A 16,968-nucleotide genomic window follows, 5' to 3' on the forward strand; every position below is an offset into this window, starting at 1 on the left:
GATCGCGCAAAATGTTATATAAAATTAGGAGCCTTGGAATCTAAAAACAAGGAACTCAGTAGAAAGTTAGAAGTATAGAAAAAGAGGTTTTACCTTAAAGTATCACACTTTTTCCAAACAGTGGAAGAAATATAAAATAGACTTACGTTCCCTGGTAAAAAAGTGATCGTGTTAAACACCCTGTATATACAATAACCGAATTACCAAAAATAAAAGTGTGACCCGAATTACTCATATCCATTAAGTTCTCCCATTAAAATGACATCTTTGGATCCACGAATCACCCGGTATATTGGCTTATTAGCTGTTATTTGCATTGAAATGTCAGTTATAAATGAATTTTACAGAATCTCGCTTCTTTCTTCAATACCGAAATATACATACTTAGGTATTACTGACTAATTACATGCCGGATTCAACGCCAAAAACAAGTCGACCCAAAAGGGGCCCCTGTTTGGCGTGTATTCGCCGTTTTATTTCTTTCCGTATAAATCTGAGAATTAGTGACCATCTTCCTTAGTCGGCCGGCATACCGTGTGTTGCGTATTTCGTGTGGACCAGATTAAATTCATTATCATGACAAGAATAGTGAGTATTATGTATCCATTACGTCTGCATTAAAATCTGCATGCAAATAAGCAGTAATAAATTAATTTTTAATTTATTTTTGTTATTTTTAAAAATTAGTGTTTTTCGATTACTTGCAATAGATAAATATTTGTTTCTCTTAGTTGAGAATTATGCTTTAACAATATATTAATCCTTATTTGTACTTATTTAATTGTTATATCTTATTTCCATATATTTCCCATTCCATCCATATCCATTATATCCGCACCTTTCTCGCGTAAATCAACACTGATCAAAACGGCAAACGATTGGGTCAACGTCTTTTAAATATACTGTAGCCTTTTAAACCTGTACCTAATAAATATGTAATACACCACAATTATGTTTTTGTCTTCTGATGTGAAATTATTTAGTATTGAGAGTTCTGTTTAAATAGGGATTTCTAGACGTTATAAGTCCGTAAATATTTTTATTTTTATTTTTTCTTAAAGATTTTGATGTTTGATCTGCAAAAGTTGTAGCGCAATATTTTCTTCTCATTGTTCCAACAGTTAATCAAATATTTAGCGTTTGTCGACCTACGTTAATATAACATTTTTTCGTATTTATTAGATGTACCATCTGTCCTCAAATTCCCTGAACGACATTTTAAATATACAGGGTACAACATATTATCATGGAGATATTTCAGGGAGTATAATAATTTGTATATATTTTTTTAAATTATTATATAATGATTTTAAAAAATGCTAATAGACCCATGGTCAAAACACACCATTTTCAATATACACGGTGGCAATGTTATATTTTTTTTCAAACATTTTCAACAGTTTTTATAATTTTATTTTTGTTTAGATTTATTTTCATTTAAAAAAATTGATTAAACGTGCTTCAAATAGTTGATAACTTAGTCAAATAACTATTTTTTCTTACTTCCTTTACCTTCTTAATTTGCATCAATAGATATTTTTGCAAATTCTATGAAAACGGTGAAAGGTATGAAAATATTGCAAGAAACCAAAAAACTAAAGAATTGACGAAGGAATTTAAATTTGGTATCAGAATTTATACAGGATGTTTCAACAAAAATACAAAGCACAAAATACTAGGTCTTAAAGAGAATAGTTATAAATATATTTAAAAAATTAAGATATGTGTAAGAAAAACGCAAAATATGAGAAAAATGTGACATTTTGCCACCCTGTGTACTGAAAATGATGCGTTTTTGGCCATGGCTCTATTAGCATGTATTATTATTTTGTAGAGTACTATTACCTTCTGAACTATCTTTATGTTGATAAGTTACACCCTGTATAAAAAATAAATTAAAAAAACCTGTAGAGTTACATTCCATTTTCGATATTCCTAATGGATTGTACATTTACATTATACACAATAACGTTTCGAAAATTGAATATATGACCATTAGTACTCACCTACGTATTATGGGTTTGCATTAATATGTCCATTTCTACAAGTTTAAACACCTTAAAGAGGAGTATATAAAAATAATATTATTATCATGGTCATCCACAATATAATATGCAATTAAATGACCGAATTCCAACTCCTTACAATCTTAAACATAAAATAAATTGCAGACCTTCAGGGTAGTGCTTGGAATTATCGTATTCGAATCCGGTTTGGTGTCTGGTTGTTAACGAAAAGATGCCCAAGAGTCTTAATAATAAGAGAATAAAATGATCAAAAATTTTGCTCCAAAATGCTACATCACAAATTATAACATTAATCACCAATGTTAAAAAAACGTTATTTAGATTTTGGTATGGGTCTTTTTGATTAGCATACACTCTAATATTGATGTGGGGCATTGTAAAATGTAAATTTCCATGAAACCGTTACATTTTATAATAAATTCTTTGTGGATGCCATCAAGCAGAGTATTATCGCTACAGGAATAATAATTTAGTATAGTGAAAAATCGTGTTTAAGCCATTAAACTACATTTTTTATACATAGGTATGGGTTTTGCAACTGATCTCCTTCGTTTGGGCCTACCCTTTGCAGAACCCCTTCCAGTTCGTGTACCCACTCGCTTATCCTTCTTCAACGGCTTATCTGGATTACAATTATCATGGTCAACCCCTAATTGCACCCCCAATTCAACTCGACATATCTAGACACAACAATGACCAATATTTGCAAAATAACGTATTGACTGGTTTCCCGCAAGCATCGCTTCCACAGCCCACATTAAATATTATGGCTGAACTGCCTTATACCATATCTAAACAGTACGTTCAAAAGGTATTTTGAGAAGAAAATTGAACTTAGAATTTTTAGATTTTCTGTGATACCCATGTTTATCGTTCCTAAAGACGCTTTAAATTTGGCATCAAAAGCGTCCATAGAGCGGCCAGTGATGATGATTAAATCGAAGATCAACGGTTCGATAGAATGCACTCCTGCAGTGAGGATGGTTCTAGAGAGACCTATATTAGTGGGGAGTTTGAAAAGTGATATTCTTTTCCCTTCAGAGGTGCAAATTATAAACGAAGGGATCAAAATTCCTATTAAAATAGGAGCTGTAGTCGCCCCTGTGATATCTGAAACTGCTGTTTCTCCTGAAGCTCCTTTATCCATTCGGGTAAGGAAGCATATTAGTGATATTAATGACCGTAGGAATAATTATTCGATTTTGCTTAAAACCAATAGACATAATATAATAATTATTAAACAAACTGTTGATTTTTATTCACCATTCTGCCAAGAAAATTATTGCCTCTTGTATAACTTCGTATCAACAATTATAAAATGAACTTGAATCGATTCGAAAATTCTCTTGAATAACTCACTTTGCAAATTTGAACTGGAAATAAGCAATGCGCTTGCTCAAAGAATTTCTTAAACTCTTTCAAGATAGTTTTCTGGCGGAATGGAATCTCCTCTTATGTATAAATAAAATATTTTTAATTTTTAGGTGGTATATGCTGTGCCGACGAAACCAATAAAGATTACGATAACTATTGAACAATTAAATGGTACGTTTGCCGTGGTTATTGTTTCTTATTTTTTAAACGCTTATTTTTATCAAATATACAGGATGTAACATATCATTATGCTTTCTACAGATTGCTAATTTGATTGCCCATAATATTTTTTTTCTCATAGACAAACCCGAAAATGTTGAAAACACCGACGCCGTAGTAGTACCAGCCCAGGAAGCAGTGGTGGTAGAAAGCGAATCAGAGTTACCACCGAAAAACGTTACTGTAACTGATTTTCCTAAAGATGAAGCAGAACCAACTCTGGTTGTTGGAGGAGAAGATGTTGAATTAGGTAACAAATACACTAATTTTGTAGTAAAACTTTTAGGTCTGTTCATCACGGTTTTTTAAATTGCAGTAAACAGAAACCCTCCACTTTTTTTGGTACCTGCTGGCATAGTATCCTCCAGTCAACCCATTATCCATGAACAAATCTTCCACAACGACAAGGAGTCTCCATTATTGGAGGGCTTAAGAGATCCTAGTAAAATCAAAAAGAAATAATGGTTACATGGTTAAACCCAAAGACATATGTTATACCGATATGATGCGACCTGGCCTGAATATGAATTTCATATACTTTACTGCCTAAATATGAAGATGAAAGATATTTAAAATACATACAAAAATTTCAGAATTGTCCCAAGTTGGGTTGAATTCAGATGGCTCTAGATACTTTTTGTGTTATGTAATAATAATTCAATAGACTTCACCCCTTCTCAATCTTTAATAATTTGTTCTAAATCTCCTTTACTCCTTTTTTCTTCAATTATTCATAGCTTTTGACTGCGTCGAGTACCTACTCATATCTACTGTAAGTCCATATACACTTTATAGTGTAACTATTTATCTCTGGCGTCAAGTCGCCTATATTTATTTGTTTGATAATAATTCATATAGTTTAAAGAACATAAACTACGACATTTCGAACAATCCGTCCATTAACACCTTTGCTAACTAATTATATAAGCTCCCCGTGTAAAGTTAAGATTATCTCTAATCTCATGAACGCGTTTTTATTACGATAGTAGATGTTATGAGCTTGTTTATTCAGCAATTTAATATTAATCGATTTCTTTTTCCTTTGTGATATCCATTATCAAAATTAAACTCAACTAGGGGAGACCAGATAAATAATAGCAATATAAAAACAATGTAACTGGCTGAAATGAAGCCCAAACAGCCAACAATCATCGTTCACGAATGTACTAAGCAGAGTAGCCGCGCATGCGCCTAATGATTAATCGACGTTAACAAAATAGCCATGATTGAAATAGCACGTGGTACTTAGTATGTAGAAAGATACCATAAGGCTATTTGATTTTTTGCAAAGTTGTTATAGATAATTGAGATGTTTAACTTTCGACTTATTGAGAGGAATTAAAGTGTATTAAAGTCTAGTATCGAAGAAGTATTGGGAAAAATAAGGTATAGTTTTGTAAGCAGAGGTAAAATAGATTTTTCCATTCAATAGTGGATTGTTGTTACGTACCAAATGAAATTAGTTAATTAAATAATTCGCTTGAACCATATGTTGAACCCTATATGCATAAAAATTGTTGGCAAATATTAAGTACTCATTCTGAAAAGACTCTGGAACTTAATTTTAATATATATAAATAAAAATTCTGATTTAAAAATGTTTTTAAAAATGTCATTGTTTTTAGGACACCCTGTACCATAACTATAAAAGACACAAAGGTGATTAAATGAGGGCAAAGTTGCACAATTGAAAATTAAAAAACATGCCGTTTCAAAATTTGAACAATCCCGATGAGGTTCAAAGGTACTCGAAAAAAACTAAAATTTTGTGAAAATACTTTTATTTTTTCCTCACCCTATTTTGTGAATCAATTCAAAATGATCCATACTTCATCATTACATTTTTTTTTACAATGTTGCGATGCCTTATTTAAAATCCGACGTTTCGATTTTTGACAACCATAATTTCTTTTGTTTTTATGAGTGCCATCTAGGATGTTTACCTTTGGAATTTTTTAAAAATTTCAAAGGTAAAAAAAAAAATTTTAATTTTCGGTTAGAATTTTTCAAATTTCGAAACGGCATACTCTTGAACGCTAAATTACGCAACTTTGCCCCAATTTAACCGACCTCGTATCTTCTATGAATACCAAGATCCTTATGATTGAGCTCTAGAAACTGACACCCTTCCTACAGTGTAACCTACTTAAGAGCGGGACACCCCTGTAAAATTTTTATTTGTGGTCCGATTTTAATAATTTTTTTATACGTTCTAGTGCATTAAAAACTCTAGTTTGTGACAAGTTCTTGTTACGTTCGCTTAAAATCCACGTTTTACTTTACCTCTTTCTCATGGCGAAAATTTAAGAAAAAACATTAGGAAAATTTTTAATTTAAATTCAACTTTAGTAATAACTTTAGAATAATTCAAAATGGTTGTATCTCAAATTTCGTTAAAAAAATGTTTATTTATAAAAAGTTATAGAACAATCAAATTTGACTCACTTCAGAGCAGGACACCACTGTAAAATCTTTAATGAATCGTTCAATGTGAAAAAAATGTATAACGAAAAGAGATTTGCTTCATTTTAAAAAGCACTTGCTTCGATAAGCCACCGTTTAGCTGAATACATTTCTCGTATCTTCTTCTAGTATTGCGCATCACTTTTCTGAGAGACAAGAGAGTAACTTCTTCACAGACGTGCCCTACAATATGTAAAAAAATATATCAAAATCGGACCATAAATGAAAATTCTACAGGGATGTTCCGCTCTTAAGTGGGTCATACTGTATAAAGCATGGATGAGCCGATTTCATTTTTTTACATGGTTGAGCTGCAAGTAAATACTTTTAAAATTATGTACTTGCTTCAAGGTAAGGCGTGCCCCCAATGATTTTTTTAGTGGGATTATCTAGATGGAATAGACATCACAAAAAGGATCATTCATTTTAAACGCTCCTTGATATAATTAAATTTTTTGAAAATGAAGAGAGATGAGTATAGGAATTTCTATAGCTCAATTAACCACAATTGTATCATACACAGGGTGTTCTAAACGAAAAAACAGAGTGTCAAGCGTTCCATAATGCTTGGGAATGACGTCTCTTCTGCATAGTGGTTCTACCAACATCAGCAATCCCAACAACAGTTATTTGTGTATTGTGTATAAATAATTTTTATCAGAACGCGTCGAAAGAAACGCGTTCGGCAGGAACGGTTTCCTGATGAACGAGCTCGAGACCCGCTGCTGGCAGTAGTCGCAGTTAGTTCGCGTTGGCAGTAGTTTAAGTCATAAGTTAATTCCGATTTCCATTATTTTCCATTTAAGAAAGAATGGTTGCCGGCAAATCTGAGGATAACGGGGGTTTCCGTGAATTTCAATTTCAACGAGTGCAACAGGAAACCAAATGGGAGACTTTCAAAAAGGCAATTTACGATCCTAACACCAAGTCAGTTCTGGGTAGAACAGGCAAAAGTTGGGGCAAGTATTTCATATCAGCATATTGGACAGTTTTGTTTGAGTTGCTTGTTGAATGTTGAGTTCAACCACAGTACCTAAGCAACAATAATTGATATGGGGACGATATGTGTTACATTATATAATTAAATAATTAAGTGGGTAGGTACTGTTGACTAACCTGAACCAATCTATACTAATTTATTTGATTCTATGTTCAAGAATACTAAAATGGGTATTGTGATTATATTTTAAGTAGGCACATACGACAACTCTCATGACTTACGAGATTCCGCTGAAAATAGGTAGCTATATAATTTTAGATTTGGCTATACAGTTACTTATACTTAGAAATGCTAAAGCTCGTGAAATACTTGTTAATTTATATAGTAAATTTTGTTGTGGTATGGATCACAAACCTACTGTAAGTTATTGGGTAAATAATGTAATGCAAATTAGTAAACATATTAAAAAATTTTATACCTACTCTGTTTATACGAATATTGCACAGGGTGTCCTTTTTTGGAAGCCCACGCAATCATAGGAGTCTCGATAACTATGGAAGATGGGGGGTCGATTACATTAGAGGAAAGTTACGTAAATTAATGCATGTTCAGCATTTGTTGTAAGATTGGAAAAGATTCATACATTTCTGGAGATATCATCGAGAAATCGAATGTTTTGATTTATGTTTTTATTAAATTTTTTAACGACTTTCCATAAGCAGAAAAATGAAATTAAGACATTTTTAATAGAGAACCCAAATATGTTGCAAGATTTTCTCACTTACAACAAGGGAATGTTACAGAAGATTTTCCTCATGAGCATCACATATTTTCCTACATTTTTCTGTCAATTATCATTCATTAAAGATATATAAGCGTAGTTTGCAATCTGCTGTGAGGACGATTAAAAAATAAAAATCATAAAAACGATATTATTTTTAGTAGTCAATCCTTAAAATTCCTTAATGGGCAGATTGTTTGAAATCATACTTGCATTAACATTTTAACATTGACCTTTCCAAAAATAATTCTTATTTTTGTAAAGAAAACTCATAGGGATGGTGCGTTCCAGGCCATCTAGACTTTACCACATAGAGTTTTAGTTACTTTGGATGTGTAATAATAATAAATAAATTTCCCTCCATATTCACCAATAGGGTACAAAAATAAGCGGCTGAATTTGCAGGAAATGCGAATTAAAGCTAAAAGTAGTTTCCTTCTTTTAAACAATCTGCTTGGTTTATTTCATTTACAACTCACCAATAAAAAGATAATCGAGTTATCTCTCTATGATAAAATGAATCAAGACAAACACGAGAACCGTAAGATATCGTTTGTAGTATATGCTTAATTGAGGATATGGACATAATTTAATTTGGCTTGTGCGTAAATGAGATAAATGGCGCACGTCTGTCTCCAGACGATAAAATATTATGGATTTCTGGTCTTTTTCTTGTACATTAGTCTCGTTTTACTGAAATTTAACAGGGCCTACTCTGCGCAGGGTGAATCTTAAGTAGGGATTTTCTATTTAACGCGACAAAGACCTCGAAAAACTAAACAACATTTTTATGCAAAAGCATGTTTTGTCTAAAGCTCAAAAGTAACCGAAATATGCTGGTATGAAAAAAAGTATGGGACTTTTTAAATAACCAATTTTCTAACGGGTGGATAAGTCGCAATGAGCCAATAGGATGACTTGTGAGATCCCCAGACACAAATCCATGTGATTTTTATCAGTGGGGTTAGATGAAAAGTTAGAGTTCATAACTGAAATTAACATAGTAGCAAAGTTGTGTGAATGAATAGAAAACGTTCCAAAAATAATTCGAGGGAAAAGATCTTTTCTAACAGTATGTACAGTGTCATGGATAAGGCGCGTGATAATTTGTGTAAATGAAACCAATGACGATCTTTTCGAACACCTTTTGTAGTCAATTTCGGAGTGAAAAATACTAATAACTAAAGGTTTTCTTACCTTTTAAAATTTACATACTCGCATATTTTGGTTGTTTTTAAAATGTCAAAAGAATGTTAAGTAAAGATTTCGCTTAGTTTTTTGGGGTTTATGTCGTGTTAAAAGAAAAACCCCTACTTAAGATTCCCCCTGTATATAATAATTTGAAGTTCTCGTTTCTTTAAATGCCTGAATAAGATTCGAGGTGTCTATAGCCCTTGATGGAATTAATAACGCTTTATGTGGTTGTATTGCATTGACCAGGAAGACAAAATTACATTTAACTATTTTTTATATTCATTCAACTTTTGAAACTTTAATTAATAAAAATTTAATTTACCTTTAATTTCAATAGCATTTCTTTTCAATCCGTTCACAGGTCAACTTCTCATTTTCTACGCCATTTTCTACGCAGTTCTGGCAGCATTATTTGCCATTTGCATGCAAGGCCTTTTTGCCACTCTCAGCGATAAAGAACCAACTTGGCAACTCGAGAAAAGCCTCATAGGAACCAACCCAGGCTTGGGTTTTAGACCTATTTCGGAGAGAACTGAAGAGGGATCTCTGATATGGTACAACATGACAAATGGTACCGATATTAGGAAGTGGGTTCGGTTGATCAATAATTATCTAGAACGTAAGTACATTTTTAATCTTGAAATTTCTGTAAAATTTCAGTTTGATTCAGTTAAAATATGTACGAGGGTGACTCACATATGAACCGAATTTTTTATTCTAAAAAATTTTTTAGAGCAAGATCCAAAAGCAAATGATACACTTTATTTTTCTACATAATCTCCTGATTAAAGAATGGATTTTTCCCAACATATTGAAAGTTTCTTAATGCCGTTATTGTAGAAAGAAGCGAAGTGTGTTTGCATCCAATTGCTCACGCAGCCCTAAACAATTGCATCTTTGTTGAATTTTTTTCCTCCTAGTGTCTCTTTTAACAAGCCAAACATGTGATAATCGCAGGAGGATAAGTCTGAACTGCAGGGAGGAAGTTGCAATGTTAGCCAGTGAATTTTTAGCAACTTTTTCCAAGTCAGGTTGGTTATACGAGAACGGGCATTACCGTGAAGTAAAATCACGTTTCTGATCAGAAATTGTCGTCTTTTCTGACGATATGCAAGCTTCATCTCAAGCAATATTTGGCAGTACGAGACTAGGTTCACTATCAAAATTCATGGAGAAACTAAATGTGCAAACACCCTTTGCAATCTCAAAAAACTATTAAAAGAACAAACTGGTCCAAGGACATGGCATGGGGCTCATTCTCAACCCTTTCTCATCTCCCTAAAATTTTTTTTTGCTATTGGTACACCTAGGTTTTTTTCAAACAGATCTTTCCGAACTGTGCTTCTAATCTTTAAAGGATTTTCGCTAGTTTCATATCTTCGCATGTAAGAAATTTGATAATAACGCATTGCACAACCTAAGGGTGTGTCTCGTGCTCACTCGTGGTGGTGGCGATTGAAAACGCGACCTTTAGAGACCAAGCAAAGTGGACGTGGTCCTGTAATATTCCTATCTATCACTCCTAGATGCACGAAAGAAATCCCGATTCGTATTTGATTCACTCTCATATACATATGAACGATTTAATTGGATATGCTCACCTTATGCTATCTCCAAAACAGTGAGTTATAAAATCAGTCAAATGGAGAAAAAGGGGATTTTTGAAACTTTTAATATGCCGTAAGCGGCGTTGCCAAATCGATTTTGGTTTCTAAAAGTTTACGAAAAATGTAAAGTTTGTTAAAAGATTTTAGAAGTAATTAGTGAGGAAAACACAAGTGAAATATTACCATTTGGTACATATTTAGTGAACTGGTGCGGATTGTTGCTGTACGATACATATATATGATGGTGAAAATTTCGATACTCGCCATTGGTATCTTGGAAATAGCAAAAGATACGAGGTTGGTTAAATTAGAGAAAATGTATCAAATTTGGGGCTTAATCAATATTCGGAAACAGTGTGGCTAATTTGTTCTTACTTTCCGAGATACTGGGAAAGATCTAAAAAATGCTAAAATTTAATTTTCAAAATAAATCGAAAACTAAAGATTTTTCAAAAAAATGTTTCACATAAAAGTTTTACAGTTTTCTGGGCTCTTGATGTGTGTGACTTTCTAAATTTTATAGCTGGTTTAGTTTTCCAGATAATAACCCCAACTTTCTTTTTTTAATGCGGATCTGGATAAATTTTGGCATATTTTGAAAGTGCTCATTAAGAGCTTTTCAACGATATATCACATGATAACATTCTCTAGTGTTTTGGTTATTATATATAGAGACCATCATCAGAGTTTTTTATAAATGTGATCAGAATTTTATGACAAAAGAGGACATTAGCGAATAAATGACAAATTTAAAGCCTTAAAATAATAATCAATTTCTTAATTTAACATGTGTTCAGCGTCCACCGTTTTCACTAATACAAAGATTTGTTTGTAAATTAATTTTATCCAGTGCTTTTTGTAAGCTGTTAAGGCATTTTTATTTTTTTTATGTTATTTTTGTGTTAAACGTACAAAAACATACGTACTTTTCTTGTCGTATTTTGTAAACATGTTTACAATTGAAGAAAAATTAGACATATACGACATTTATATTCGTAGTTATATAAATTCTGTTTTGTCATCTCAGAATTATGAAAATCCGGAAGACAGCAACTTCACTAAACCATGTTTGCTAGAGTTTCAAGGAATTAAACTTTCACTGGTGGTTTCAGAACATCACAAGGACCGTATCGAAAACAAGCTGGTATAAATTAAATCCATGTGTTGGCATTAATCTCAATCAATTCAGAAACCTCCCGTCGACATTGAAGAATGCAGTATTCATGATTCTACTGTGAGGAAAATTATTAAACAACACAAGTATCATGACTATAAATTCCAATTCGTCCAAACACTTCATCAAAGTGATAATGATAGAAGATTGGAGTTTTGCAATTGGTTTCGTCACAAAGTTCAGCAAGATCAATATTTTGCCCGAAAAATTTTATAGACGGACGAGTCTTCTTTCTTTAACGCAGCAATGTTTAATAGAAAAAATTGCCATTACTATGCAACGGAGAACCCCCACATTTTAAGGAAAACTAGGCCTCAAATGCGATATTCGTTAAATATATGGGCTGGTCTTTTGGACAATATAGTTATGGAGCCATTTTTCTTTGGAGGGCATTTAAATGAGCCTAGATATTTGAATTTTTAGGAAACGAATTTAGAGGAAATGCTAGGTGAGTTGCCTTTGCAAAAGCTTTTATATCTTGAATGGTAACATCAAAATGGTGCTCCCCTGCATAACACTCGCATTGTACGGGAGTATTTAGATAAACGTTTCTCAAATTCGTGGCTGGACACTTTGAGTCCTGTTCGTTGGTCACTAAGATCGCCCTACTTGATACCGTTGGATTATTTTTGGTGGAGCTTTGTGAAAAATGTTGTCAATGCAACCTCAACAGAAAATGTAAATCATTTGCATCAAAAAATTGGAAATGGCTTCAAAACCATTCCAAGGCTCACTACACAAAAAACAATGGATAAAATTAATTTACTAACAAATCTTTGTATTAGCGAAAATGGTGGATACTTTGAACACATGTTAAATTAAAAATGTTATTATTATTTTAAGGCTTTAAATTTGTCATTTACCCGCTAATGTTCACATTTGTCATAAAATTAATATGTATTTTTAATATTATGTATTATTAATAAAATGCTATCATGTGATATATCGTTGAAAAGCCCTTAATGAGTATTTTCAAAATATGCCAAAATTTATCCAGATCCGCATTAAAAAAAAAAAGTTGGAGTTATTATTTCGAAAACTAGGCCGATTATAAAATTTAGAAAATCACACACATCAAGAGCCTAGAAAACTGTAAAACTTTTAAATGAAACATTTTTTTGAAAAATCTTTAATTTTCAATTTATTTTGAGAATTAAATTTTAGCATTTTTCAGATCTTTCCTAGTATCTCGGAAAATAAGAACAAATTAGCAACACTATTTCCGAATACTGACTAAGCCCTAAGTGTGACACATTTTCTCTAATTTAACCAACCCCGTATCTTTTGTTGTTTTCAAGATACCAATGGTTAGCATTGAAATTTTTACCACCCTGTATACTGTAATCAGAATTTTAAACAACCGTCATACGCTTATGGGGTAATTTGGTGTGTCAACAATGAGAAACAGATTACAAAAATCCAGATTCAAAATTCGTGTCAACCAGTGTAATCTACAATAAAAGAGTAATTTAATTATCCTCAAATAGCTCTGTAGAAAACATTTAAAAAAAATTTTTTTTGATACCCTGCATCTCAAAAACCAAAGGTCCTCCACCAAACATTTATAGGGCTTATTACAGAATAAGGTTCTACATCGAATGCCACAGACCTGTTATTAGCACAAACTGACTCACTCTGTAGACAACCGAGTTTGAACGATGAATGTGATACTAGTCAGTACTATCTATTTTTAATCCTTGCTAATGAATACCAACAGATAATTGGAAACGCCTAAATTCTATAGCTTAACCCATAAAAATCAATTAACATATGCTGAGATTAAACTTATTAAGGTTAAATCAGCAGGGCCGGAAATAGACGACCGTGAAATCATCATATCAATATCTATCGTACTCATTACTTTAGTTTCATTAGGGTCTATTAAAATAATTGCGGCAATTTGGTCACATTCACAATTTCCTGTTAGAAAAATCAGCTAATTTGCATAGTTTCCAGCTTATAATTCTAGTCAAACTGGAGAGAGTTACGTAACTTGCGACTTCGACAAAGTCCCACCGGAAGGTAAGGTCTGCGTGACAGACCTCACTAAACTGGGAAACTGTAACGCTGGTCGATCTTACGGCTACAACAGCTCATCACCCTGTATATTTCTGAAGTTGAATCGGGTAAGCTCAGCTCGAACGAGCATTGTTCACATTATAGCTTGCAATAGTCTCGATTCCTGTTCTTAGATCTTTGGATGGGAACCTGATTATTATACATCTGCTGTATCGGGCATGCCAGAGGAATTAGAGCTTCATATAAATGTAGGACGCGTTGATAGCTGCATAATAGATGCTTGGATGATTGCTTTGTTCATTTGTAGAGGACTAGAGAGAAAAACGAACTGGCTTTGAAGCAAATATGGGTTTCGTGCGAAGGAGTGGATGACATTGATAAAGAGAACGTGAAGGGATTCAACTATTTTCCTCATGGAATGGCCAGCTATTATTATCCATATAGGAATTATCAAAACTACATGAGCCCCATTGTTGCGGTGGAAATTGTTAATCTCACTCGTAAGTGTCTCCGTTTCAGAGTCTGTAGAGAGCAAATGAGCAAGAGAGATCTGCTTTAATATTTCTTTCGAAAGGCATGAAACTCCATGATTTCCTCGATTTTAAATACGATCTTATAGGACCTTCCTTTATATCTGTATGCATAGCGACGTGCCCACTCGTCCCTGGAATCATGCTTTGAGCTATTTTTAACCTGCTCCAAATAATCCAGAAGCAGTATTCCAGGCCGAAAAATTACAAATGTTAGGTATTTTAATTTAAGCAGAAAATTCAGTATGAGCATGATCGTTATCCGTATGGTTTGTGCAAACTCGCTTTAGTTTTCCTCCAATTAGTGTCGTGACATAAAAAAACACTAACGAAGAGTAAACACGTTCGTTTACCATTAGAGGGAACTTTCCGTCGATATAAGGGTGGAGCCCTTAGATTTCAATCTATAAATAAAATAGAACTGGTTTTAGCTGCTTTAGCCTAGATATTCCCTATTCCTCACTCAGTTCCCATTAGACAATTATTATTGTCAGGGTTTCTGGTCACTAATAACACTTTCGTGTCTATTTTTGACGAGGCGGAAACGCATCGTCAATAATAAAAAGTTCTGAATATTTTCCAGCAAATGTGATCGTCAGCATTGAGTGTAGGGCCTGGGCGAAGAACATCAGGTACAACGGAGGGTCTTTGGATAGAGCCGGATCCGTTCAATTCGAGCTCCAAGTAGATGCTGCTGGTAGTTAAATCATCCATTAAGTTTAGTTTGTTTATGCCTACATAACTTAATATGTAGGTAGATGCACTAGCATATACCAGGCTTTAGTACTTATATATACATATATAATTACCACGTTTTCATGGGAGTATTAAAATCGTTTAGGTTTAGGATCCAGAATCCACGATCCCTGATAAAAAGAGAAATTTGAAACTTATATACAAGTCGCAATTTTCAGGAAAAATCAGGAAAATGTGTAGTAAGATCCGATTGTTTTTATTTAATTACGTGTGATTATTTTAGTTGTACAAGATGTCTCAAACGCCATGTGGTGGTATTGCTATCTTCTAAACGGTAAGTAATACGAAGTGACATAAATTACAAAAAAGTTGTAATTTTTGAGCTTTCTAATTTTCCGTGTTTTTTGTCTTTAAAGTGAAACCCAACTAATTTGCAATCCAACCTTGACTTTAAATTTTCCAGTATTGAACGTTGTTTATTAGATTACGTTTAGAAATAAAATTTTCAGCTAATTTTACATTTTCCTCAATATCTCGTAACCCAAAAACTTTCGGTGACACTGTATACGGCAACTTAAAAGGCTCCAAAAAGGACAGCCTCTCTTTAATTTAATTAACTTTAAACGTCTTACCTTTTTAAAGATAGACATAGTCCCACGTTGCATTTGGGACACCCTGTAGATATACCTACTTAAACCAGATGGTTGTGTTCTTTACTCTTTTTATACTTTGTTTTTCTTGTTATTAATATTTATATTTTTATATACGTTTAGTTATCCTCACATTATCCCAAGAAGTAAGCATATCCTTTAGTTTTTCATTTTTGGTCTTTATAGAGGGTATCTAAAAATTCATTTGCGAAACCTGACAGGGTGATTCTTTAGATCATTTTATGGAAAAAAGATCATGGAAGAACATACGGTCGCAATTGCTTCGTTTCATAGAAAACAGGGTATTAAAGGTATAAACACTAAAAATGCTGTGGCATGAAAGGTAGGTAGTGGATTACAAAAAAAATCTTAGAGATTGGAATTAAATATCATCATGTCTAATGACTTCAGCTATAAAAAGTTATACCTACTTTCGAAATTTGAGTTAAACACTTTACAAATTCTCAAAGCTGTATGTGTTGAAAAAAAATTAAAAACAAAAGCAACACTGTGTATGAGAAACAAAGGATTTGCATACCTGCGTTCATATCATCACATCCTAAAGCTTGGCAAAGGAATTTCCAGACACACGGTATACGTAGTTGTAACCATTTTTAGGAAATAGTTCAATATGAGAATGAATAAGTTTTATATGCTATCTCTGTGTGTGCCTTAATATTGGACCCAAACCACGCTTTTGCACAAAACAATGTAATAGTGATAGGTACTAACTTTATGAATTAGGAAAGAAAATACATATTTTTAAATTTTTGTTTGTTAGGACTGGCTATATTTATACTATTATTACACTTAATTCAAGTCATTTAAAATATGTATATATCACATTCACTCAGACCTAATTATTTATTAGGTACCTACATAAATAATTGCATATTAATATTGTTATTTATATTAATTTACTTCTTTGACTTTAGATGTAAAACTTTTCCTGCATTAGATCTAAGGTAAAAATGGTATTTCAAAAAAATACATAGTTGTTCATACAGGAGAGTGTAATCTTTAATTAGCAAACTAATTGTCTATATTTTCACTATTAGTTTTCTACAAAAATGTTGTTACTGAGTGCCCAGAAATGCTTTACAAATATTTTAGGAACCAATTCCTTAAGTTAAATTAAAACACTTATTCATTCAAAAGAAAGTCACAAATGCTCCCTTATTAATATATAAAGTGTTGACTTTCTGGTTTTTTACAAATTTCATTTCGAGCCTGTTTCAGCTTTCATGATATTAATAAACTGAACTTTGGTACAGACACTGTTTAAAATCTTCAC

At 32.7% G+C, this 16,968-nt stretch overlaps 2 protein-coding genes across 2 annotated transcripts; both read left to right on the plus strand.

Moving 5' to 3' along the window:
* Positions 1-346: 346 nt before the first annotated feature.
* On the plus strand, positions 347-4,332 carry LOC136417084 (uncharacterized). Its single transcript, XM_066402586.1, has 6 exons — positions 347-588; positions 2,551-2,825; positions 2,875-3,178; positions 3,512-3,572; positions 3,703-3,870; positions 3,937-4,332. The coding sequence occupies exons 1-6, from the start codon at positions 577-579 to the stop codon at positions 4,080-4,082; spliced, it is 966 nt and encodes a 321-aa protein (XP_066258683.1). The 5' UTR covers positions 347-576; the 3' UTR covers positions 4,083-4,332.
* A 2,442-nt stretch (positions 4,333-6,774) lies between these two features.
* On the plus strand, positions 6,775-16,683 carry LOC136419143 (sodium/potassium-transporting ATPase subunit beta-1-like). The gene is made up of 6 exons (XM_066405318.1): positions 6,775-7,042; positions 9,360-9,617; positions 13,736-13,905; positions 13,972-14,046; positions 14,106-14,298; positions 14,912-16,683. Exons 1-6 carry the CDS (start codon positions 6,895-6,897, stop codon positions 15,031-15,033), a joined length of 966 nt encoding a protein of 321 aa, XP_066261415.1. The 5' UTR covers positions 6,775-6,894; the 3' UTR covers positions 15,034-16,683.
* Positions 16,684-16,968: the final 285 nt, after the last annotated feature.

This window comes from Euwallacea similis, chromosome 2, assembly GCF_039881205.1.
Source record: "Euwallacea similis isolate ESF13 chromosome 2, ESF131.1, whole genome shotgun sequence".
Taxonomy (NCBI): Eukaryota; Metazoa; Arthropoda; class Insecta; order Coleoptera; family Curculionidae; genus Euwallacea; species Euwallacea similis.

What these genes read in the sequence shown, in the direction of transcription:
- LOC136419143 (XM_066405318.1), top strand. Translation starts at nt 6,895, where the DNA reads ATGGTTGCCGGCAAATCTGAGGATAACGGGGGTTTCCGTGAATTTCAA. An exon ending in TAGAACAGGCAAAAGTTGGG is followed by an intron (nt 7,043 to 9,359) that starts GCAAGTATTTCA and finishes ATCCGTTCACAG; the next exon opens with GTCAACTTCTCATTTTCTAC. An exon ending in TATTTCTGAAGTTGAATCGG is followed by an intron (nt 13,906 to 13,971) that starts GTAAGCTCAGCT and finishes TCCTGTTCTTAG; the next exon opens with ATCTTTGGATGGGAACCTGA.
- LOC136417084 (XM_066402586.1), top strand. An exon ending in CCTTATACCATATCTAAACA is followed by an intron (nt 2,826 to 2,874) that starts GTACGTTCAAAA and finishes TAGAATTTTTAG; the next exon opens with ATTTTCTGTGATACCCATGT. An exon ending in AACTATTGAACAATTAAATG is followed by an intron (nt 3,573 to 3,702) that starts GTACGTTTGCCG and finishes TTTTTCTCATAG; the next exon opens with ACAAACCCGAAAATGTTGAA.